At 43.6% G+C, this 23,933-nt stretch overlaps 1 protein-coding gene across 1 annotated transcript; it reads right to left on the bottom strand.

The window, feature by feature from the left end:
* Positions 1-613: 613 nt before the first annotated feature.
* LOC137352874 (myelin-associated glycoprotein-like) lies at positions 614-21,834 on the bottom strand. The gene is made up of 8 exons (XM_068018724.1): positions 21,789-21,834; positions 21,054-21,422; positions 19,957-20,265; positions 14,410-14,697; positions 11,675-11,962; positions 7,610-7,694; positions 2,677-2,764; positions 614-778 (listed from the first exon to the last, which is right to left on the bottom strand). The coding sequence occupies exons 1-8, from the start codon at positions 21,832-21,834 to the stop codon at positions 614-616; spliced, it is 1,638 nt and encodes a 545-aa protein (XP_067874825.1).
* Between the last annotated feature and the right edge of the window lie 2,099 nt (positions 21,835-23,933).

Genomic DNA, 23,933 nt, shown 5'->3' with positions numbered 1-23,933 from the left:
AAACCTGCCCGATTGGTTCTTTCACAATCACAGCACAGGAAAAAAGTAAAGCACTCACAGAGGTGCGAAGCACCACCACTGTTTAAAAGGAATAAACCCTGTTGTGGTCAAACAAGAGGAAGGGGCAAGAGGGGAGCCTGAGACCCCTCCTCGTCTGGCCGTAACACCTTTCTTGAAGATTGTCACAATCATGGTGAGTTCCGAACTTGTCTCTAACTGGATACTGTGGGATGAAGTTGAAAACATTCCAGGTCACAATATCCAACATCCTGTGCAATAGGGTTATTTAACAAGGCACAAGAGAGTTGGAAATGAAACAATGTTTGAAATACGAAAATAGTTATTTTATTACAGCAACTGTGAAAGTTTTAAAGTGATATTGCTCTAACAAGCCCCATTCTGCTTCATTTCAGAAGTATGTGGAAACACATTTGAGACTGTAAATCAAATTTATTCACAATGAGATTTTAAAATGTTAGCAATTTATTTCTGAAAGATCTCTATTCTCACAACACATTCGGCAAAGTGAAGTTCTTGTTCAGAGTCATAAAACTAGTTGTTTGAAGCTATTGATGAACCACACCTGTCTGAATCGGGCGAATCTCCCTGGATTTTATTTCCATTTAATGTCAGCGTATTCACAGGACTCTTCATTTTGGAGATGAATTTCAGGTTTGCGAATGTTTGAGTTAGTGACAGCTGCATACAGTACCTCTTCACTTTGAACTGATTGAGATGTTGCTACTCCTACATGACTATTACTGTCCAGACCATGGTTCTGTAACACAAAACTGTACGTTAAGATATGGAACTACTGAAACAGATGCAGTGTAATTTCTGTTTTATTCAATCTCTGGTACCAATGTATTGTTCCTGCTAAGTGAGTAAAACACATTAAATTCTAATAAATATCTTGTATTTACAGAGCCTGGTAACTGATGAGATACACTTAAACTAAATCAGTTAATTTGCACACAAAAATGTTTCGCAAATGGCCTGGCAATGAAGGGGGGGAAAATGGATCCAACATCACTCTCACCCTGATGGCCACCTTTGTCTGTGGCTGTGTGTAGACCCTGGTAAATGAATATCAAGTGTCACTACATGCTGAGGTTCTATCTGTCCCTGGTGTTGTGAAGGATGGGTCTGGCCACATTGCCGTGGAACGCTCCATCCAGTTGGACCGTGCCGCACCATCTGTTCCTCATAGAAAAGTTTGTGCAGAAAAACACCTTTGACCACCAATCCTCAAGGCCCTGTGGGAAACGGAGATGGTGGATCCTGTCGGATGGTTCCCCGAGCAGACTGTCAAACTCATTTGGCAGAATTTGTCAGCACCAGAACTTTCAAACAAGCACCAAGATGTAGCTTGGCTGGTGATGAGAAGGTCCCCCCGCCCCCCGTCAGATCCTTCCTGTATGCCCAGAGTCTCACCCCCTCCACACTCTGCCCTCAAGGTGGCTGTGGTGGGGAAGAGACAGTTGCCCACCTCCTTCTGGAATGTGTCTTTGCAAAGCAGGTGTGGAAAGAGATGCAGTGGTTTTTGTCGAGGTTCATCCCAAGCAGCTCTGTAACACAGGAGTCTGTGCTCTACGGGCTGTTCCCAGGGACGCACACCGAGACAAACATCAACTGCTGCTGGAGGACCATCATCTTGGTAAAAGATGCTCTTTGGTCTGCCCGAAACTTGCTGGTCTTCCAGCACAAACAGTTGTCCACGACTGTGAGTTGCAGACTGGCACATTCCAAGGTCGAGGACTACGTGCTGAGGGACGCACTAAAGTTTGGGGCAGCCGCAGCAAAGGCTCAATGGGGAAAGACCACTGTGTAAGGTCCTCCCGTCACAGTGAACTGAGGGGCTGGACCCATGGGAAAACCCCTCGGGCTGTATACACCAGAGAACGTTTTTGGCATGTAATGCAAATATACATTGTAAATATCACGTGGAATGAAAGGATAGTGAGACACCTCATGTACTGTATTGAAAGAAACTGATCTTTATTGCATTTTATGAAATACCCATTTTGAATTGTTCTGTATTTTATTTTTTTTACCAAGTTTATGAATAAAGTATATTTTTGGAAATAAATGTGATGTTTGGAAATATTTTAGTTACAACTTTGAGAGAAATCCATATTCTTCTGCCAGCTGCTAACATAAAGCGGGTTTGGTTTGGGAGTCGGAAGTTGGATATGGAAGTGAGACCCTGGATTTAAAATCTCTCCAGACTTGCACATGGATGCCTGTTGCTTGTCCAGCCCCTGCGCACTGAATGTTTCCCCCCTCTCCCACGATTAAAATCGGGGTGTAAATCCAGGGCAGAAAATGCAGATAATTACAACAAAAACTGTGGTTCTGTTTAACCCTCTCAAAGCCCTCATACTATGTGATCTTGTTGAGAATTTGAGGCAGGGTGAAATCTGTTCTGAGACCATCTTTAATTTCAGTAGAAATCCCCCGGGACAGAAAATGTTCATTTACCAGCCCATGACCAGCACATCAGCTCCAGTCAGTGGACTGAGGGAGGCCTGTCCATTATTTAAAAACTTCATCAAACAAGTTTGCACAAGTACCGTTGAATTGTACATTTAATGTGATTCCCGTTGGTTACAAACAAAGCAAAGGGCCAGGCGGATTCTCCTTGGGATGTTGCTCAGTGTCCATTTGCTCACTTACCTTGGTGTTCAATGCCTGTTGCACCACAGCGTAAGTCACTGAATCGCTGTTGGTTGCAGGGACACATGTGATGTCACGTCTCCTCTTCCTGATAAAAAAAATAAATAATAATGCAAATCTCATAACAGCTTATAATTAAGTTTAATAAATTTTCCAGTGCCAGTGTATTGAATTATTGTTGTGTGCTGTATTATCAGGGACTTGTGTGTCTATGGTTTCGGAATTAACACAGACAGTTTGACTCCTGTTTACTTTCTGTCCCTCCACCTTCACTTTCCACATGACTATTTCCCTCTATCCCATAAAGCTGTTTAATGACTTGGTGCAGCCTCCACTGGGATAAATTATCAAGCAGTACAGTGTCCCATTGTACATGTAGACAGTGTTCATAGCTGGTCAAATATTGGACACAGTCATTCTGCACATTAAATTCACACTGTTTAACTAACAAATAAATTGTTTTTTACACAAGCGTGTGCACACCTAATAATTATAAGGGAATGTTACTGTTTGTGAAAACTGTGTTTGAACGGCAGGAATCAAACCTCCAATCTTCTGATCACATCGAGATATACACCACAGTCTTATCCATCAGGACCCACGGTCACAAGCTCTGTTACCTAAACTTATCTGTTAACTAAACTTATGGGGCGGCACAGTGGCACAGTGGTTAGCACTGCAGCCTCACAGCTCCAGGGACCCGGGTTCGATTCTGGGTCCTGCCTGTGTGGAGTTTGCAAGTTCTCCCTGTGTCTGCGTGGGTTTTCTCCGGGTGCTCCGGTTTCCTCCCACAAGCCAAAAGACTTGCAGGTTGGTAGGTAAATTGGCCATTATAAATTGTCACTAGTATAGGTAGGGAAATATAGGGACAGGTGGGGATGTTTGGTAGGAATGTAGGATTAGTATAAATGGGTGGTTGATGGTCGGCACAGACTCGGTGGACCGAAAGGCCTGTTTCAGTGCTGTATCTCTAATCTAATCTTATCGCAGAGCCTCGAATCACAACATCGAGCAAATCATTGGCTGAAGCTGTCGGCCTGGGAGAATATTTGAATTCGAAAAAGCCACCAATTTTAGCGGAGGAAGGAAGTGATCTACTGGAAGAGTACATCAAAAGCACCAAAAAAAATCTAGTTCCCATTTTAAAAACTTGCTTTTCTTTAATTCTGCTTTTATCGTCACAAATTGCAGACGCTATTTTACAAACAGCTTTAATTTCTCAAATTTTGTCAACTTCTTATCTGTAACTATTGTTATCCGTAAGTTCGCAGATGACACGAAAATTGGTGGTGTCGTAAATAGTGAGGAGGAAAGCCTTAGATTACAGGACGATATAGATGGGCTGGTAAGATGGGCAGAGCTGTGGCAAATGGAATTTAATCCTGAGAAGTGTGAGGTGATGCATTTTGGGAGGACGAACAAGGCAAGGGAATATACAATGGATGGTAGGACCCTAGGAAGTACAGAGGGTCAGAGGGACCTTGGTGTACTTGTCCATAGATCACTGAAGGCAGCAGCACAGGTAGATAAGGTGGTTAGGAAGGCATATGGGATGCTTGCCTTCATTAGCCGAGGAATAGAATATAAGAGCAGGGAGGTTATGATGGAGCTGTATAAAACACTAGTTCGGCCACAGCTGGAGTCCTGTGTACAGTTCTGGGCACCACACTATAGGAAGGATGTGATTGCACTGGAGAGAGTGCAGAGAAGATTCACCAGGATGTTGCCTGGGCTGGAGCATTTCAGCTATGAAGAGAGACTGGATAGGCTAGGGTTGTTTTCCTTAGAGCAGAGAAGGCTGAGGGGGGACCTGATTGAGGTTTACAAAATTATGAGGGGCATTGATAGGTTAGATAGGAAGAAACTTTTTCCCTTAGTGGAGGGGTCAATAACCAGGGGGCATAGATTTAAGGTAAGGGGCAGGAGGTTTAGAGGGGATTTGAGGAAAATGTTTTTCACCCAGAGGGTGGTTCGAATCTGGAACTCACTGCTTGAAGAGGTAGTTGAGGCATGAACCCTCACAACATTTAAGAAGTATTTAGATGAGCACTTGAAATGCCATAGCATACAAGGCTGCAGGCCATCTGCTGGAAAATGGGATTAGAATAGTTAGGTGCTTGATGGCTGGCACAGACACAATGGGCCGAAGGGCCTGTTTCCGTGCTGTATAACTCTATGACTCTATAGACTTAACAATGTAGTGAGGATCAAAACAAACGTTTCATGGAGTCAGTCCACGCCTTGTTAACAAGCAGGATTTTCAGACATTGGGGCTCAACACGTTCTCTAAAGAGCAGACAGGAAAATTTAATGCAAGATTCTAAAAACTTTTAAAACTTCAAACTGGACTTTCAAGTATTAACAAATGGAAATAACAGGTGGTGAAAGTTCTTGGGGGCCTCTCAAAGTTGCCCCACACCACAATGTCTGAACCATCATGGAAAAATATTCATTCCTTCCTCTAGCTGCACACATCACCCCCTCCTCACACTCACTCTCACAGCCATGCAATCTCCTAGCGGAGACAAAAAAGGGGCAATACGGGCAACAATATCCTACTAACGTTCCTCTCAAACCCTGTCAGGTGGTCGAAACCAGTCCAGGATATCACCTGGATCAAGCATCACCCTTAAAGACATTTACCTTTGATATAAAGTGAGCTCTGCCCCAGTCAGGAGCTGATCCTCCTCCCACTTAAAGGCATGAGGATCATCAGCACCTATCACACTGACAATGAATTCTAGTACTCTCTAAAATATTAATTACTGATATTACACGGGTTAAATACTGACTATTGGAAATTTGACTTCAGGAATAAATCAAATTACTTCAGTTTGGAAACTTGGAATTTGTTTCCCTATATTCCAAATGTTTTTGTCAAATTTAACGTGTTATTGTTTCCTCATTCTGTCATAGTAAATTGGAGATAACTAACAATTTCTCTCATACAAGAATGTTGGAGTTCTTTGAGATACACTGATTACCCTGTCTGTGGTTGGGATCAAGCATTGGTCTGAGGAAAGAGACAATTCTCTCTTTTCAAACACAAACATTTCCTGTGATTTTGGAAAATATGTTTGCATTTGCAGCTTCTTCTGAATTATCGAGTTCTTTCAGTTCAATTGGTCCCAGTTTTTTTTCTCCTTTCATGAGATGCAAGCATCACTGACAAGGTCAGCATTTGTTGCCCATCCCTAATTCCCCATTGAGAAGGTGGTGGTGAGCTGCCTTCTTGAACCACTGCAGTCCATGTGAGGTAGGTATACCCACAGTGCTGTTAGGAAGGGAGTTCTAGGATTTTGACCCAGCGACAGTGAAGGATCTAAGTCAGGATGGTGTGTAATTTGGAGGGGAATTGCAGGTGGTGGTGTTCCCATGCATCTGCTGCCCTTGTCCTTCTAAGTGGTGGAGGTCGCAGGTTTGGAAGGTGCTGTCAATGAAGGCTTGGTGAATTGCTGCAGTGCATCTTGTATATGATACACACTGCTGCCACTGTGTACTAGTGGTGGAGGTAATGAATGTCTGGGATGGGGTGAATGGGGTTCCAATCAAGTGAGCTGCTTTGTCCTGGATGGTGTTGAGCTTCTTGAGTGTTGTTGGAGCTGCACCCATCCAGGCAAGTGGGGAGTATTCCATCACACTCCTGACTTGTTACTTTCTCCAAGCTTTTAACAGCCTGTATTTTTACCAATTGAGAAATTTGGACATTACCCTTGCAAGAAACATATTGAAACTAAATAACTTCAGCAGGGAAAAATGCCAGATAAAAATAACACATTGATCCTAACATATTTTCAACAACACACAACTACTATAAAACTGCCCCATTTCCTGCTTTAATACTTTTTATAACCCCCCTCTATGGTCTTCCCCAAACCACTTCCCTGCCTCCCCGCACCCACACCCCACTTTACCTCCGTAACTCTCTCTGACCCTAGAACAATCCCCACCACTTCTACCTCCTCTGTTTTAATTCTAGACTCCAGCTTTCCCCTTGGCTTCACCTGCCATTTACCCACACACTGGAATTACCTCAGGACAGCCCTCCGCTTTTCCACTTCTCTCCATAAAGACCCTTTATAAACAAACATCTTTGCCCAGGATTGTCATCACTTCTTATACTATCTCCTTCTTTGAATTCATGTCCCAATTATGTTTTCTTCTACCCCTGTGAAGTCCTTGGAAATGTTGCTACAAGGTATATCATTGAAAATTGTTGCTTGGCTATTAAAGCCCAAACTAATAAGAATGAACTTGTAATTATCTAGTGCCTCCTTCACCTGACCATCTCCCAAAATACTTCGCAACCAATTCGTTATTTTTGGAAGTGCATTCAATTGTTTTCAACAGAAACATGGAAGCCATTTTGTGTAGTGCAGATGCTATAACCAGCCAGGTGAAAATGATCAGTTTTTTGTGGGTTGACTGAGGAGATATATCTGACCTGATTCAGAGAGAACTTCCCTCCCCTTACACCAATATTTTCACAGGATCTTCCACTTGTGTCTGTGCAGACGGAGGATGTTTCAGTTTAATTGACTGGTATGCAAGATGGCATCTCTCACAATGTCCCATTCCACTACAGTGCCAGGGTAGATTCAATGTTTATGCTTTATTTTCACATTGAAAGCTACCGAGACAAAGTCTGGAATCTGATTATTCCAGTTTGTTACAGAAGTGATAGACCAGCAATAGACCACTGATAGACTGGACAGGGGACAACGACCCTCTGACATTCCCTTATTTTCCCCACATACAAACATGGCCTCCAGTAACCCTCACCCTCACAACCCTGAGCTGATTTTCAGGGTCAAGGCTCTCAGGCGTTAACCATTTGAAGCGATCGTTCCACATATGCAGAAATCCTGATGCCAAAACCCATTTAAAATCTCTGATCAACACATGAGTTTAAGTACTTATGAACAACACATACCTGTGTACCTTCACTGCGATCAGAATCAGAATGATAACCACAGTCACCGTTACTACTGAGAGGACAATTGTCCAAGGAAATGTTCCTAAAATATTCAAAAAGATCTTGCTGTTCATTATTGCTCCAGGATTATAACATGGGAGTAAAATAAATGTTACCTGTAAGTATAGGCATGTTTCCTACATAGTGACAGCAGAAAAGTAGGAGTCTGAATTATTCTCTCCTTTCCCAAAAACTCAGGTCACTGACCCCCGTGATCATGGGATGGACTATTTGAAAAATCATCCCAAGTCAATCTCTATATAAATCCTTAATGTAGTTTATTAATGTATTGGAAAGTCTTCAATAAACAAGGATAGGGCAACATTTGAACTGATTTCTCTTTACACAAACTGAAATCGGATTTCACCCATGCTTTTGGCCTTATTTTGTGTCCTGTGTAAAGCTGTAAGAAATATTTTAAGCTTGGCTTCATATAGGTTAAGCTCATAGGAAATGAAAGCTAAAGAACTGTATGGACACAAGGTCGTGGATACATCTCACCCTCGATAATGTTGTGAACCTGATAATGCAACTGAGAGGCTTTGCAGAATTGTAACATTGGGCCCTGACACAACTATCGAGCACCGGACATGCAGACCATGATTTACATTACCAGGGTGACAAGCAAGTTCACAGGAGGCAATTAACACTCTTATTTACAGTAGGTCTCCAGGTATTAACCCAATAGTGTATATATAGCCACATTATAACCAAAGCGGTTCTCTTCCTATTCAATATATCAATTCCATCTCTAATCAACCTTTTCCATTGTCCCTCGTATTCTATTTTTAGGATTATCTCGCTTCACAGTCCTCCTTGAGAGTATAGAACTAGCGGGCAGAATCTCAGGATACCAGGTCGATCATTTAGCACTGAGATGAGGAGAAATTTCTGAACTCAGAGGGTTGCAAATCTTTGGGATTCTCCACCCTAGAGTCATAGAGTTATACAGCACTGAAAGAGGCCCTTCGGCCCATCGTGTCTGTGCCAGCCATCAAGCAGCTATCTATTCTAATCCCATTTTCCAGCACTTGGCCCATAGCCTTGTAAGCTATGGCATTTCAAGTGCTCATCTAAATACTTCTTAAATGTTGTGAGAGTTCCTGCCTCTACCACCTCTTCAGGCAGTGTGTTCCAGATTCCAACCACCCTCTGAGTGAAAACATTTTTCCTCAAATCCCCTCTAAACCTCCTTCCCCTTACCTTACGTCTATGCCCCCTGGTTATTGACCCCTCCACTAAGGGAAAAAGTTTCTTCCTATCTACCCTATCTATATCCCTCATAATCTTGTTTAATTTAATCATGTTCCCTCTCAGCCTTCTCTGCTCTAAGGAAAACAACCCTAGCCTATCCAGTCTCTCTTCATAGCTGAAATGCTCCAGCCCAGGCAACATCCTGGTGAATCTCCTCTGCACCCTCTCCAGTACAATCACATCCTTCCTCTCGTATGGTGACCAGAACTGTACACAGTACTCCAGCTGTGGCCTAACTAGCGTTTTATACAGCTCCATCATAACCTATTATATTCTATGCCTCAGCTGATAAAGGCAAGTATCCCATATGTCTTCCCAACTACCTTGACTACCTGTGCTGCTGCCTTCAGTGATCTATGGACAAGTACACCAAGGTCCCTCTGACTCTCTGTACTTCCTAAGGTCCTACCATCTATTGTATATTCCCTTGCCTTGTTAGTCCTCCCAAAATGCATCACCTCACACTTCTCAGGATTAAATTCCATTTGCCACAGCTCTGCCCATTTTACCAGCCTATCTATATCATCCTGTAATCTAAGGCCTTCCTCCTCACTATTTATGACACCATCAATTTTCATGTCATCTGCGAACTTACTGATCATACCTCCTATATTCATGTCTAAATCATTAATGTACACTACAAACAGCAAGGGTCCCAGCACTGATCTCTGTGGTACACCACTGGTCACAGGCTTCCACTCGCAAAAACAACCCTCGACCATCACCCTCTGCCTCCTGCCACGAAGCCAATTTTGGATCCAATTTGCCAAATTGCCCTGGATCCCATGGGCTCTTACCTTCATAACCAATCTCCCATGCAGGATCTTATCAAAAGCCTTACTGAAGTCCATGTAGACTACATCAACTGCTTTACCCTCATCTACACATCTAGTCACCGCCTCGAAAAATTCAATCAAGTTAGTTAGACACAATCTCCCCCTGACAAAGCCATGCTGACTATCCTTGATTAATCCCTGCCTCTCCAAGTGGAGATTAATCCTGTCCCTCAGAATTTTTTCCAATAGTTTCCCAACCACTGATGTTAGACTCACTGGCCTGTAATTACCTGGTTTATCCCTGTTACACTTCTTAAATACTGGTACCACATTTGCTGTCCTCCAATCCTCTGGTACCTCTCCTGTGGCCAGAGAGGGTTCGAAAATTTGTGACAGAGCCCCTGCTATCACCTCCCTTGCCTCACATAACAGCCTGGGATACATATCTGGGCCTAGGGATTTATCCACTTTTAAGCCCGCTAAAACAGCTAATACCTCCTCCCTTTGAATACTAATATGTTCAAGTATATCACAATCCCCCTCCCTGATCTCTACACCTACATTGTCGTTTCTCCATAGTGAACACAGATGAAAATTAATCATTTAAAACCTCACCTATATCCTCCGGCTCCACACACAGATTGCCACTTTGGTCCCTAATGGGCCCTACTCTTTCCCTGGCTATCCTCTTGCCCTTAATATACTTATAAAATGCCTTAGGATTTTCCTTTATTTTTCCCGCCAGTGTTTTTTCATGTCCCGTCTTCGCACTCCTAACTACTTTTTTAAGTACCCCCCCCCCTACATTTTCTATACTCCTCTAGTGCCTCCACTGTTTTCAGCACTCTGAATCTGCCATAAGCCTCCTTTTTTTTCCTGCCCCAATCCTCTATATCCCTTGACATCCAGGGTTCCCTGGACTTGTTAGTCCTACCCTTCACCTTAACTGGTACATGTTGGCTCTGAAATCTCACTATTTCCTCTTTGAGTGACTCCCACTGGCCTGATGTAGACTTTCCTACAAGTAGCTGCTCCCAGTCCACTTTGGCCAGATCCTGTTTTATCATATTGAAATCAGCCTTCCCCCAATTCACTACCTTTATTTCCGGTCCGTCTTTGTCCTTTTCCGTAACTATCTTAAATCATACAGAGTTATGGTCTCTATCCCCGAAATGCTCCCCCACTGACACTTCTACTACTTGTCCGGCTTCATTCCCTAGGATTAGGTCCAGTACTGTCCCTTCTCTTGTAGGACTTTCTACATACTGGCTCAGAAAGCTCTCCTGTATGCATTTTAAGAATTCCGCCCCCTTTAAGCCTTTTACACTAAGACTATTCCAGTTGATATTGGGGAAGTTGTGGAGAGCTATTATTAGAGAGCTGTGGCTGTTCACTCGTTGAGTATATTCAGGGCTGAGACCTTGATTTTAGGCTGTAGGTGAATCACTGGATAGGGCGATGTGGCGAGACAGTGGAATTCAGGTCAAAGATCAGTCAAGATCTTGTTGACTGGCAGAGCAGGCACGAGGGGCTGAATGGCCTATTTCTGCTCAGGTTCTAATGTTCTTGTGTTCTTTTGAATATCACCAGGACACGCATCCCGGGATAGTCTGAAATAGCTCCAAGCATTGCTTATTTCAGCTGTATGAAACAGAAAGAACTCAGCCTGTATGAGCTGAATGATACCCAGTAACCATCTACTGTTGCAGTGAGAGGAAGCCGAACTTCAGAAAGAGGGTAATTCATTCAGAAGCAAGGTGCAGAAAATCAGAGAACACTTTTAACGTGCATTATTCTCTTTGTAACTTTTTATGGTCAGTCATGAACTGGACCCAGACACAAGTGAAATTAATAATCGATTCAGTCCAATATTATAACTAAGTTTAATAATTCCAGCTCAGTGGAGCAGTTATTTGCTGATACTAACACTGTTGGCTGAGTGATGGAGTAACCTGTCTACAGGAATTAAATAGCAGGGTATTTAGGAACTTACCTGGTGGATGAAGCTGACATTCACTGTCACTAACGCCGTGTTCATTTGCTGCAATACATGAGATCAGGTTTCCACTTCCATTTGGCTGAGTCAGATTCAGGGAGCTCTGCAGCAGGTGACTAGTCTCTCTCCAGGAGAGGAATTCCACATTTGAACTGTTCCCAGTGATGTTTCTCCCATTGAGGTTCCATGTGATATTTGCTGGGGGGTTGGCTCTGACACTGCAGGTACAAGAAACCCCACTCTTGGAACTGTGGCAGGTCGGACCTGATACTATTGTGGGTTTATCTAAAAACACGACAGTTCCACATCAGATCATTTTTTCATATAATGATAATATTTCAATAGAATCAACTTGCACTATTTGGCTAACGAGAGCAGTTCTTAAAGGAGGGCGAAAGTTTCACGATGGGATTCCAAACAGTGGGAACAAGGTGTCTGAGAAGACTGCGGCCATTGGCACAGCGGTTAAAGTCAGGGATGCACAAGAGGCCAGAACTGGGGGAATGCTGAGTTCTCAGAGGGTGGTCAGGCTGGAGAAGGTTGAAGGAGCGAGGCCATTGTGGGATTATAATCAAGGCTTTTTTTTAAAATATGAAAACCATTGCTGGACCCCGAGCCCATGATTCAACATGAATCAGTCGTCATTATTTTGGTGTGATTGTTCACCAGACTTTCCATTTATCTGGTTTTCAGTAAACTTGTGAATTAATTATAAGTTCACATCGAGCCAATGAGCAGGTAGTTCAACTCTCACTGTCCTGCAAGTTATGAGGTATTCCTGAGAAACAATCTCTGAACAATATCCGACTAACTCACCGCATCCGTCAGTTCTCAGAAACACCTCAGTAACATTGATGCAGTTTGCTGTCTGTTTTTAATGCTGTAAAATTCCTCATTTATAATTGAAAAATAATTTCTCTCACTTCAGGGTCCAGCTGACAGTGCAATAACACAAAGAGTCTCCCCGTAATTCATGTTGAAATTTGCTGAGCTAATCCACATCTCTCTACAGTCACTGCTTGGATCAGTGTGTCACTAAATAGAAATATTCCCTCTGCACACCCCACATATTCCACCATTTGCTTTGCACCAATCCGAAATATGTTTTTCCCTGCTCTTTTCTCCATCAATTCGGTCAAACTCTGCTGATTTTACTGATCTTTCTGAGAATATTACTGATATTGATCACTGAGATAGTTATGTGTACACTGGGGGAAAATACCAATGTCCTCTCATGTAAACGGCATCATTAATGTCCCTTTATACATTTTATAGGTTCACTCAGTACTTACATTGTACAGAAATTTGTGTGGAACTGTTTGCGGTGCCCAGGTTATTTTCAGCCACACACCAATATTCCCCATCATCTTCAGAACTAATACGATGAAACATCTGTTTCAGTTCACCGCTGGAAGACCTGTTAATCTCTCTGCCATTTCGGACCAATCTTAAACTAACCGGCGGTTTCCCCCGGACTGTGCAATACAATAATAATGAACTTCCTTCTACTGTTACTAGAGAAGAATTGATGGTTGGTTTCCAGAGTGAATCTGAAATACACGAGGTGGTTGGTGTGAAAAGAAAATATCCGAGCAGCAGAGTAAAAATATAATTCATATTACAGCAAAGAAAATTATTCTAATATGGTGTTTAATTTGTTAACTGTGAATGGAAAGAAACAGTTTGTACTTTTTGATATTCCAGTCTTCATCATATTTCAAATTAATCATGTATTCACTGAACATATTTCTCCACTTCTCTTCAAAGTGTTGGGTAGATTTCTACTGCACTCAAATATCAATCAAACAGCCTCTCCTCCCTGAGAAAGAACGGCGAAATTTCCCATTTGTTCCCAGGTGCTGTTCAGCTCAATTGTAGCATCCCGACCACCAACACCCCAAATAAACACCCCCCGAATCAAACTCCCCCCCCAATGAATACCCCCACTAACCCCAATAAACACCCCCAGAATCAAACACCCCCCAATAAACACCCCCACTAACCCCAATAAACACCCCCAGAATCAACCCCCCCAATAAACACCCCCACTAACCCCAATAAACACCCCCAGAATCAACCCCCCCAATAAACACCCCCACTAACCCCAATGAACACCCCCCGAATCAAACTCCCCAATAAACACCCCCACTAACCCCAATAAACACCCCCAGAATCAACCCCCCCAATAAACACCCCCACTAACCCCAATGAACACCCCCCGAATCAAACTCCCCAATAAACACCCCCACTAACCCCAATAAACACCCCCAGAATCAACCCCCCCAATAAACACCCCCACTAACCCCAATGAACACCCCCCGAATCAAACTCCCCAATAAACACCCCCACTAACCCCAATAAACACCCCCAGAATCAACCCCCCCAATAAACACCCCCACTAACCCCAATAAACACCCCCCGAATCAAATCCCCACCTCCCCCCCCCTCCCCCCCACACCCCAGCTAACATTAACAGTGCGGCAATAAATGTACTCAGAGAGTCAGCGAATAAACTTAATATGGATATTCCAAGAAAATTAAGATAGTGATCAGTCATGAATCAGACCCAAACACAATTGAAAATAACAATGAATTCAGTTTGAAATGACAGTGAAGTTTGGGATTTCCAGCTCAATGATACTTCCTGACACTAACATCATTAACTTCATGACTGACCAGTGATGCAGTAACCTGTCTACAGGAATTAAATAGCAGGGTATTTAGGAACTTACCTGGTGGATGAAGCTGACATTCACTGTCACTAACGCCGTGTTCATTTGCTGCAATACATGAGATCAGGTTTCCACTTCCATTTGGCTGAGTCAGATTCAGGGAGCTCTGCAGCAGGTGACTAGTCTCTCTCCAGGAGAGGAATTCCACATTTGAACTGTTCCCAGTGATGTTTCTCCCATTGAGGTTCCATGTGATATTTGCTGGGGGGTTGGCTCTGACACTGCAGGTACAAGAAACCCCATTCTTGGAACTGTGGCAGGTCGGACCTGATACTATTGTGGGTTTATCTAAAAACATGACAGTTCCACATCAGATCATTTTTTTAATATAATGATAATATTTCAATAGAATCAACTTGCACTATTTGGCTAACGCGAGCAGTTCTTAAAGGAGGGCGAAAGTTTCACGATGGGATTCCAAACAGTGGGAACAAGGTGTCTGAGAAGACTGCGGCCATTGGCACAGCGGTTAAAGTCAGGGATGCACAAGAGGCCAGAACTGGAGGAATGCTGAGTTCTCAGAGGGTGGTCAGGCTGGAGAAGGTTGAAGGAGCGAGGCCATTGTGGGATTATAATCAAGGCTTTTTTTTAAAATATGAAAACCATTGCTGGACCCCGAGCCCATGATTCAACATGAATCAGTCGTCATTATTTTGGTGTGATTGTTCACCAGACTTTCCATTTATCTGGTTTTCAGTAAACTTGTGAATTAATTATAAGTTCACATCGAGCCAATGAGCAGGTAGTTCAACTCTCACTGTCCTGCAAGTTATGAGGTATTCCTGAGAAACAATCTCTGAACAATATCCGACTAACTCACCGCATCCGTCAGTTCTCAGAAACACCTCAGTAACATTGATGCAGTTTGCTGTCTGTTTTTAATGCTGTAAAATTCCTCATTTATAATTGAAAAATAATTTCTCTCACTTCAGGGTCCAGCTGACAGTGCAATAACACAAAGAGTCTCCCCTGTAATTCATGTTGAAATTTGCTGAGCTAATCCACATCTCTCTCCAGTCACTGCAGGGATCAGTGTGTCACTAAATAGAAATATTCCCTCTGCACACCCCACATATTCCACCATTTGCTTTGCACCAATCCGAAATATGTTTTTCCCTGCTCTTTTCTCCATCAATTCGGTCAAACTCTGCTGATTTTACTGATCTTTCTGAGAATATTACTGATATTGATCACTGAGATAGTTATGTGTACACTGGGGAAAAATACCAATGTCCTCTCATGTAAACGGCATCATTAATGTCCCTTTATACATTTTATAGGTTCACTCAGTACTTACATTGTACAGAAATTTGTGTGGAACTGTTTGCGGTGCCCAGGTTATTTTCAGCCACACACCAATATTCCCCGTCATCTTCAGAACTAATACGATGAAACATCTGTTTCAGTTCACCGCTGGAAGACCTGTTAATCTCTCTGCCATTTCGGACCAATCTTAAACTAACCGGCGGTTTCCCCCGGGCTGTGCAATACAATAATAATGAACTTCCTTCTACTGTTACTAGAGAAGAATTGATGGTTGGTTTCCAGAGTGAATCTGAAATACACGAGGTGGTTGGTGTGAAAAGAAAATATCCGAGCAGCAGAGTAAAAATATAATTCATATTACAGCAAAGAAAATTATTCTGATATGGTGTTTAATTTGTTAACTGTGAATGGAAAAAAACAGTTTGTACTTTTTGATATTCCAGTCTTCATCATATTTCAAATTAATCATGTATTCACTGAACATATTTCTCCACTTCTCTTCAAAGTGTTGGGTAGATTTCTACTGCACTCAAATATCAATCAAACAGCCTCTCCTCCCTGAGAAAGAACGGCGAAATGTCCCATTTGTTCCCAGGTGCTGTTCAGCTCAATTGTAGCATCCCGACCACCAACACCCCAAATAAACACCCCGCCCCCCCCCGAATCAACCACCGCCCCAATAAACACCCCCACAAACCCCAATAAACACCCCCCGAATCAACCCCCCCCAAATAAACACCCCCCGAATCAACCCCCCCAAATAAACACCCCCACAAACCTCAATGAACACCCCCCGAATCAACCCCCCCTCCAATAAACACCCCCCGAATCAAACTCCCCCAATGAATACCCCCACTAACCCCAATAAACACCCCCCGAATCAAACCCCCCCAATAAACACCCCCACAAACCTCAATGAACACCCCACTAATCAACCCCCCCTCCAATAAACACCCCCCGAATCAAACTCCCCCAATGAATACCCCCACTAACCCCAATAAACACCCCCCGAATCAAACTCCCCCAATGAATACCCCCACTAACCCCAATAAACACCCCCCGAATCAAACCCCCCCAATAAACCCCCCCACAAACCTCAATGAACACCCCACTAATCAACACCCCCTCCCCCAATCAACAGACGATGTTTAAATTACTTTCTGACTTCAACGGTATCAGGAATCAGTAGCGTTTGGAATAGTATCTGACAGAAAACACACACATGGAACCAGCAATATTACTCCATTGGTCGAGGTCAATGCTAAATATTACATCTGACTAGAAATAGCAGATACTCTGTGTGGTAGACTATACATTGGCCACTTATCTCTTCGAATCTGTTCCGCTATTCAAATAGATCCTGTCTGATCTACATTTTAATTCCACCCACCCGCGTTGGTTTATCATAATCCTTAATACCTTTACTAAATAAAAGTAATCTATCAATCCCAGTTTTGAAATGTTGAATTTTCCAGGCGGGCGATCACTCCACTGAACACAAAGATATGTTCTGAAGCTGTTTACCAACAGGATGATTGCATAACACAGGAACATAAAAAATTCTAGCAGGAGTAGGCCATTCGGCTCCTCAAGCCTATCCCGCCATTCAGTCAGATCAGGGTATGAGATGCCGAGCAGCTCTGTAATACAGGAATCGGTGCTCTACCAACTGTTCCCAGGGACGCAGACCGAGATAAACATCAACTGCTGCTGGAGGACCATCAATTCGGTGAAAGACGCTCTTTGGTCTGCCCGAAACTTGCTGGTCTTCCAGTGCAAACAGTTGTCCACCTCCGAATGTTGCAGAGTGGCACATACCAAGGTCCAGGACTACATGCTGATAGATGCACTAAAGCTTGGGGCAGCCGCAGCAAAGGCTCAATAGGGAAAGACCACAGTGTAAGGTCCTCCCGCCATAGTGAATTGAGGGGCTGGATCCATGGGAAACCCCTCAGGCTGTGTACACTGAATATGGTTTATCTGTCAAATGTACATGGCATGTAAAATGCAATGGAAGGGTTGTGAGGCAACTCACTCCGATATTGGAAAAAAATGACTTCCTTTGCACTTTTTGGAATGCCAACTTGGTGCTGGTTTGAACTGTTTTGTAATGTTTTTTATTTACAGATTTTTATGGATAAAGTATATTTTGGGGGGGAAAAAAGATCATGGCTGATTTGCCCCAGACCTCAGCTCCTGTTTTGTGCCAGCACCTCATAGCCCTCAACTCCTCGATATTTCAAAAATCTATCTACCTCCTTTTTAAATACTTTCAGTGATCTAGCCTCCAGAACTCTCTGGAGTAGAGAATTCCAGACATTCACTACCCTGTGACAGAAGAAATTCCTTCGCATCTCAGTTTTAAATGAGTGTCCCCTTATTCTGTAACTATGTCCCCTAGTTCGAGATTCCCCCACTAGTGGAAACATCTTCTCAACATCTACCCTGTCAACACCCTCAGAATCTTGTACGTTTCAAAAAGATCACCCCTCATTCTTCTAAACTCTAATGAATAAAGGCCTAACCTGTTTAGTCATTCTTGATAAGTCAACCCCTTCATCCCAGGGATCAGCCTAGTGAATCTCTTTTGAACCAACACCCTGTACAGTTGTAACAAGACTTCCCGATTTTTAAACTCCAACCCCCTAGCAATAAAGGCCAAAATTCCATTTGTATTCTTAATTACTTGCTGCACCTGCATGCTAACTTTTTGTGTTTCATGCACAAGAACACCCAGGTCCCTCTGTGCTGCACTTTTTGAAGTCTCTCTCCATTTAAATAATAGTCTGCTTTTTGATTCTTCCTACCAAAGTGCATGACCTCAACAAACTCCCTTGCTCTCAAGCACACATATCTGTCCTGGGATTGCTGCAGTGTTCCAGTGAACATCAAGGAACAGCATCTGATTTATTGATTAGGCATGATACAGCCTGCCGGACTGAACATTGAGTTCAATAATTTCAGAGCATGACGGGCCCCCTTTTTATTTTCAGTTTTATTTTCTTTTTTCTTTTTATTTTATTTTAGTTTGTTTCATCATTCATTTTTCTTACCATGTGCCTTCCCACTGGTTTTTTTTCATGTTTGTGCTTTGGGCCCGAGCTGTTCATTTTTCTGTCAATTAAAACCCTCTCTGCACCAACACTTTGCCTTTCAACACACCATTAACATACCGTTTGCCTTTGCTCCATGACCTTCTGGTCAGTTATTCTCTGTGACCTTGTCCTATCAACAAATTCGCTTTTGTTATTTCCTGCCCCACCCCCACTTTATTTGCTTAAAACCTATTACATTTCTAACCTTTGCCAGTTCTGATGAAGGGTCACTGTCCTGAAACGTTAACTCTGCTTCTCTCTCCACAGATGCTGCCAGACCTGCTGCGTGTTTCCAGCATTTCTTGTTTTTATTGCTTGCTTTTACTGCATGACCTCACACTTTCCTCTATTAAACTCCATCTGCCAAGTTTCTTCCCACTCACTCAAACTATCTATATCCCCTTGCAGGTTCCTTATGTCCTCATCACAACATGCCCTCCCACCTATTTTTGTATAGTCAGCAAATTTGGATATATTACACTCTGCCCCCTCCTCCAAGTCATTAATATAAATAGTAAATAATTGAGGCCCTAGGACTGATACTTGTGGCACTCCACTAGTTACGTCTTTCCAACCTGAAAAAAATCCCATTAATCCCGACTCTCTGTCTTCTGTGAGTTAACCAATCCTCAATCCATGTTAATACATTACCCCAAAAACTGTGATCTCCTAAGTTGTGCAATAATCTTTTATGTGACACCTTATCGAAAGCCTTCTGTAAATTTAAATACACCACATCAACCAGTTCCCCTTTATCAACTCTGCTTGTTATATCCTCAAAGAACTCTAGCAAATTTGTCAAACATGATTTCCCTTTCACAAAACCATGTTGACCCTGTTGGATTGTGTTAAGCTTTTCTAAATGTCCTGCTATTTCTTCCTTAATAATGGAATCTAGCATTTTCCCAATGACTGATGTTAGGCTGACTGGTCTATACCTGCTTTTTGTCTCCCTCCCTTCTTGAACAGGGGCCTCACATTAGCGGTTTTCCAATCCGCTGGGACCCTCCCGCAATCCAGTGAGTTCCGAAATATTTCGACAATGCCTCCACTATCTCTGCAGCCGCTTCCTTTAAACCCCTTAGATGCAGGCAATCAGGTCCTGGCGACTTGTCTGCCTTTAGTCCCATTAGTTTATCAAATACTTTGTCCCTCGTGATAGAGACTGTTACAAGGAGCTACTTACACTGAACGTCCAGTCTAAGAGTTCCTCCAACAGTTCCTAATCCACCAGCAGTTAGAAGTTTACATCCCAGTCTTTTCCCATGATCACCCAGTAATGGGATGAAGGTGACAGTTGATGAACGTGTCCTGGAACCGTCGAAACTGTTAGTAGTTTGTTCTGAAGTTCCAGTGGCTGGCAAAAAAGATAAACTTTCCTCGGGAATCCACATCAGTTTAAAGTTGGCGGATGGGCAACTATAGTTGACTGAGCAGGTCACATGTGCTGGTTGTCCAGCAATGAATTTTCCAGATACTGATATCCATGGTTTATCTGGAAGGAGAGAAGGAAATTCACCACACCGTACATTCCAATTCATAAACTGGGGAGAATATACAAGACAGTTCAACTCACAATGTGAGAAATTATCATCTTAATACATTGCTTCTGTTATTCCCCTCCTGTTCTCTGCTGTAAGGAAAGATCCCGGAATTCCAGAGAGTTACAGAGTCAATTTGCTCTCATATCTGGGTGTTCAATTAATATTCTGTCACTTTATCACATGAATTATTCAAATTCTTGGTCTAGGAATGATCAGCTTTTCATCCACGACTTGCTCACAACTCAAAATGAACAACATCAGGAACAATTATATAAAAACAAAATACTGCAGATGCTGGAAATCTGAAACAAAAACACAAAGTGCTGGAAATACTCAGCAGGTCTGGCAGCATCTGTGGAGAGAGAAGCAGAGTTAACGTTTCAGGTCCGTGTCTGTTGATATCTTCATTAGGAACACAAATCTTTACTGATGGATGTGCTGCCAGTGAGGAGGGAATTTTGACTTTTTGGTCTGTCCAGCTCGATAAAACATCCAGTGTCACACTTCTCAACTGAACAGCTCAGCGAGTTCCTGATGTTAATCAGAATGTCAGCAATACATTTCTGTTCATGTGAAAAGGTAACACACACCTGGATATTACTCAATGGACCAGCCCTGTTGCTGAAACCTGTCATATAGAACAATCACAGGACAATATATTGTTATTTTAGGCTTAAATTAAATAGCATTGAGGAGACGGGGAAAAACACGAATGAAGCAAAAGAAAACAGAAACCTACCTGGAATAGAAAGAGATACAGGAGTTGAGGCAGTGTATCGGTCTGTAGTATTCTGGGAGTTGGTCAAACTTAGAGCCAAGTAATAGTCACCTTCATCACTCTTTCTGATATCATTGATCAATAAGGAACACTGTTTCTTGCTAAGGTCGCCGGTTAATTCAGTTCTGCCTTTATATTTAGTGTCTACAATGTCTGCATTTCTGGAATCGTAGACAATAATACCTGGTTCTGGACTTCCCTTCAACCACCTAATCTGTGGACTGTGGCCATTAGCGGGGTGATTAAATGTACAAGAGATTTCTACACATGAGCCTTTTAGAGCCGACACCTTCCCCGGTATCTTCACAGCCCATCGTGAATTCTGGACAACTGATGAAGAAATTTCCATTAAACATCATGAAAATCTTCAATAAAATGTCAATTAAAATATTCCATAAAATTCCAGCTAAATATTGTTAACTTAATCTTTGAACATCCAGCGTTAAAATTGATTTTTAAAAAACCCTTTAAATTCCATTTGATTTTCAATTCAAGCACCGATAACGCACATTAATTATTCAGTAAATCCGAAAACAATTCTGAATAAAGTTTGGAATATAATAGACATGGACCAGCTTCTTCGGGAACTTACAAATCATTCACTAACCATCTGCTCTTTCTATTAATAAATACTTTGTTATTTTTCCACAAGATTGAAAACGCCTCAGTCTGAAATGATGAAAGAGAATGTTGTACCTTCACTGAACAGCAGGATAGCAGAAAGAAACTTCACAATCTTCATCACTACACAAGCTTCACCATGTAGAAAGAAAGTGTAACGATCGGATCTAATATTAAACATTGCTCTGGATTCCACTCGCTTATCGATGCTAATCGAATCGGAGTATCGGGATATCAGTTGCTGGGCACCCACCGATTATTGGGAATCGTGTGACCTCGCACAGCTTGTGAAACTCCTTCAGTCTCAATGACCATAACTACCAGCAGTCTAGAACAGAGTCAATATGAAGGTGGGAGTAAAATGTGGGACCACAGTTACAGGATATGATGATGTCAACATGGTGTCAAAGATTCTCGAACAGAGAATGAGCCATTTCCCCATCAGCAGCGGCTCTGCAGATACAGGACAGGAACTACATTAACCCCCCTCCCCTCCCCGTCTCCCCCACCCTCTCCCCTCCCCTTCCCCGTCTCCCCCACCCTCTCCCCTCCCCTCCCCGTCTCCCCCACCCTCTCCCCTCCCCCTCCCCGTCTCCCCCACCCTCTCCCCTCCCCCTCCCCGTCTCCCCCACCCTCTCCCCTCCCCCTCCCCGTCTCCCCCACCCTCTCCCCTCCCCTCCCCGTCTCCCCCACCCTCTCCCCTCCCCCTCCCCGTCTCCCCCACCCTCTCCCCTCCCCCTCCCCGTCTCCCCCACCCTCTCCCCTCCCCCTCCCCGTCTCCCCCACCCTCTCCCCTCCCCCTCCCCGTCTCCCCCACCCTCTCCCCTCCCCCTCCCCGTCTCCCCCACCCTCTCCCCTCCCCTCCCCGTCTCCCCCACCCTCTCCCCTCCCCCTCCCCGTCTCCCCCACCCTCTCCCCTCCCGTCCCCGTCTCCCCCACCCTCTCCCCTCCCCCTCCCCGTCTCCCCCACCCTCTCCCCTCCCCCTCCCCGTCTCCCCCACCCTCTCCCCTCCCCCTCCCCGTCTCCCCCACCCTCTCCCCTCCCCTCCCCGTCTCCCCCACCCTCTCCCCTCCCCCTCCCCGTCTCCCCCACCCTCTCCCCTCCCCTCCCCGTCTCCCCCACCCTCTCCCCTCCCCCTCCCCGTCTCCCCCACCCTCTCCCCTCCCCCTCCCCGTCTCCCCCACCCTCTCCCCTCCCCCTCCCTATCAGCAGCTCTGAACTTACCGGACAGGAACCAACATTTTAGATTCGAATACTAAAAATAACCTTCCACACGAGGTGTAGCCTCCTAACTCTCACAAGTTGACCGACTTGTCTGCCAATGCACGGTTAATACCATGGTGTGGTTAATACCATGGTGTGGTTAATACCATGGTGTGGTTACTTGTGCAGACGCTGGATGCAGACATGTGGCTTTCACACCTTCAGTAGTTCAGCCTACCACATGGATCTGAAACGTCAAAGGTACATCAGATGTCTCTCAATAAACAGTTTCACGCGGTTAGTCTGCCATTTTTAGACATGACCTGAACTGTTTACATTCACACATTGGTTTTATAAACATCACTCAAATTAACTCATTGATATCCTAGTTGCTGCAGAGACTGGTTGAAGATGTTATTCCCCTGATTTTCAGTGTTAGATCTCCAAAGATTGACTTGTGCTTTTATATTCCGGTGTCAAAGCTGCGGGGAAAGTCTGAATATTTTTATCAACATCTTTCAAACTGATGAGTGTGAACCAACAATACTGGTTTCAAATGGGAGTCTGAATGAGACACTGTCCAGCCTCAAACTGGACACATTTCAGATTAGATGAAGAAGTAGAATGAGAATGAGGATCCATCACTTACCATCCGGCTAATGGAACATAGGAACAGGAGAAGACCATTCAGCCCTTCAAGCCTGCCGTCCCATTCAAAGAGATGGTGTCTGCTTTGTATCCGAACTTCACCCACCCGACTTGACTCCATATCGCTTAATACCTTTGGGTAACAAATATCTATCGATCTTAGATTTAATATTCTGAATTGAGAGAGAATGTATTGTTTTAGTGGGAGAGAGCTCCACACCTCTGCCACCATTTGTGTGAAGAAGTCTCCTAAAGGCTTTCATAGAAACATAGAAAAGTAGGAACGGCTGTAGGCCATTGGGCCCTTCGAACCTGTACCACTATTCAATACGATCACGGCTGATCATCCAAACTCAGTACCCTGTTCT

The sequence above is a fragment of the Heterodontus francisci genome, chromosome 39 (genome assembly GCF_036365525.1).
Source record: "Heterodontus francisci isolate sHetFra1 chromosome 39, sHetFra1.hap1, whole genome shotgun sequence".
NCBI lineage: Eukaryota > Metazoa > Chordata > Chondrichthyes > Heterodontiformes > Heterodontidae > Heterodontus > Heterodontus francisci.
This window is presented reverse-complemented; position numbering and strand designations above follow the sequence as displayed.

Bases quoted from the DNA above. Each gene is read 5' to 3' on its own strand.
- LOC137352874 (XM_068018724.1), bottom strand. From the start codon at position 21,834: ATGAAGATTGTGAAGTTTCTTTCTGCTATCCTGCTGTTCAGTGAAG. The intron at 14,698-19,956 runs GTAAGTAGCTCC...TCATGTTTTTAG, and splicing joins TCTTAGACTGGACGTTCAGT to ATAAACCCACAATAGTATCA. The intron at 11,963-14,409 runs GTAAGTTCCTAA...TCGTGTTTTTAG, and splicing joins ATGTCAGCTTCATCCACCAG to ATAAACCCACAATAGTATCA.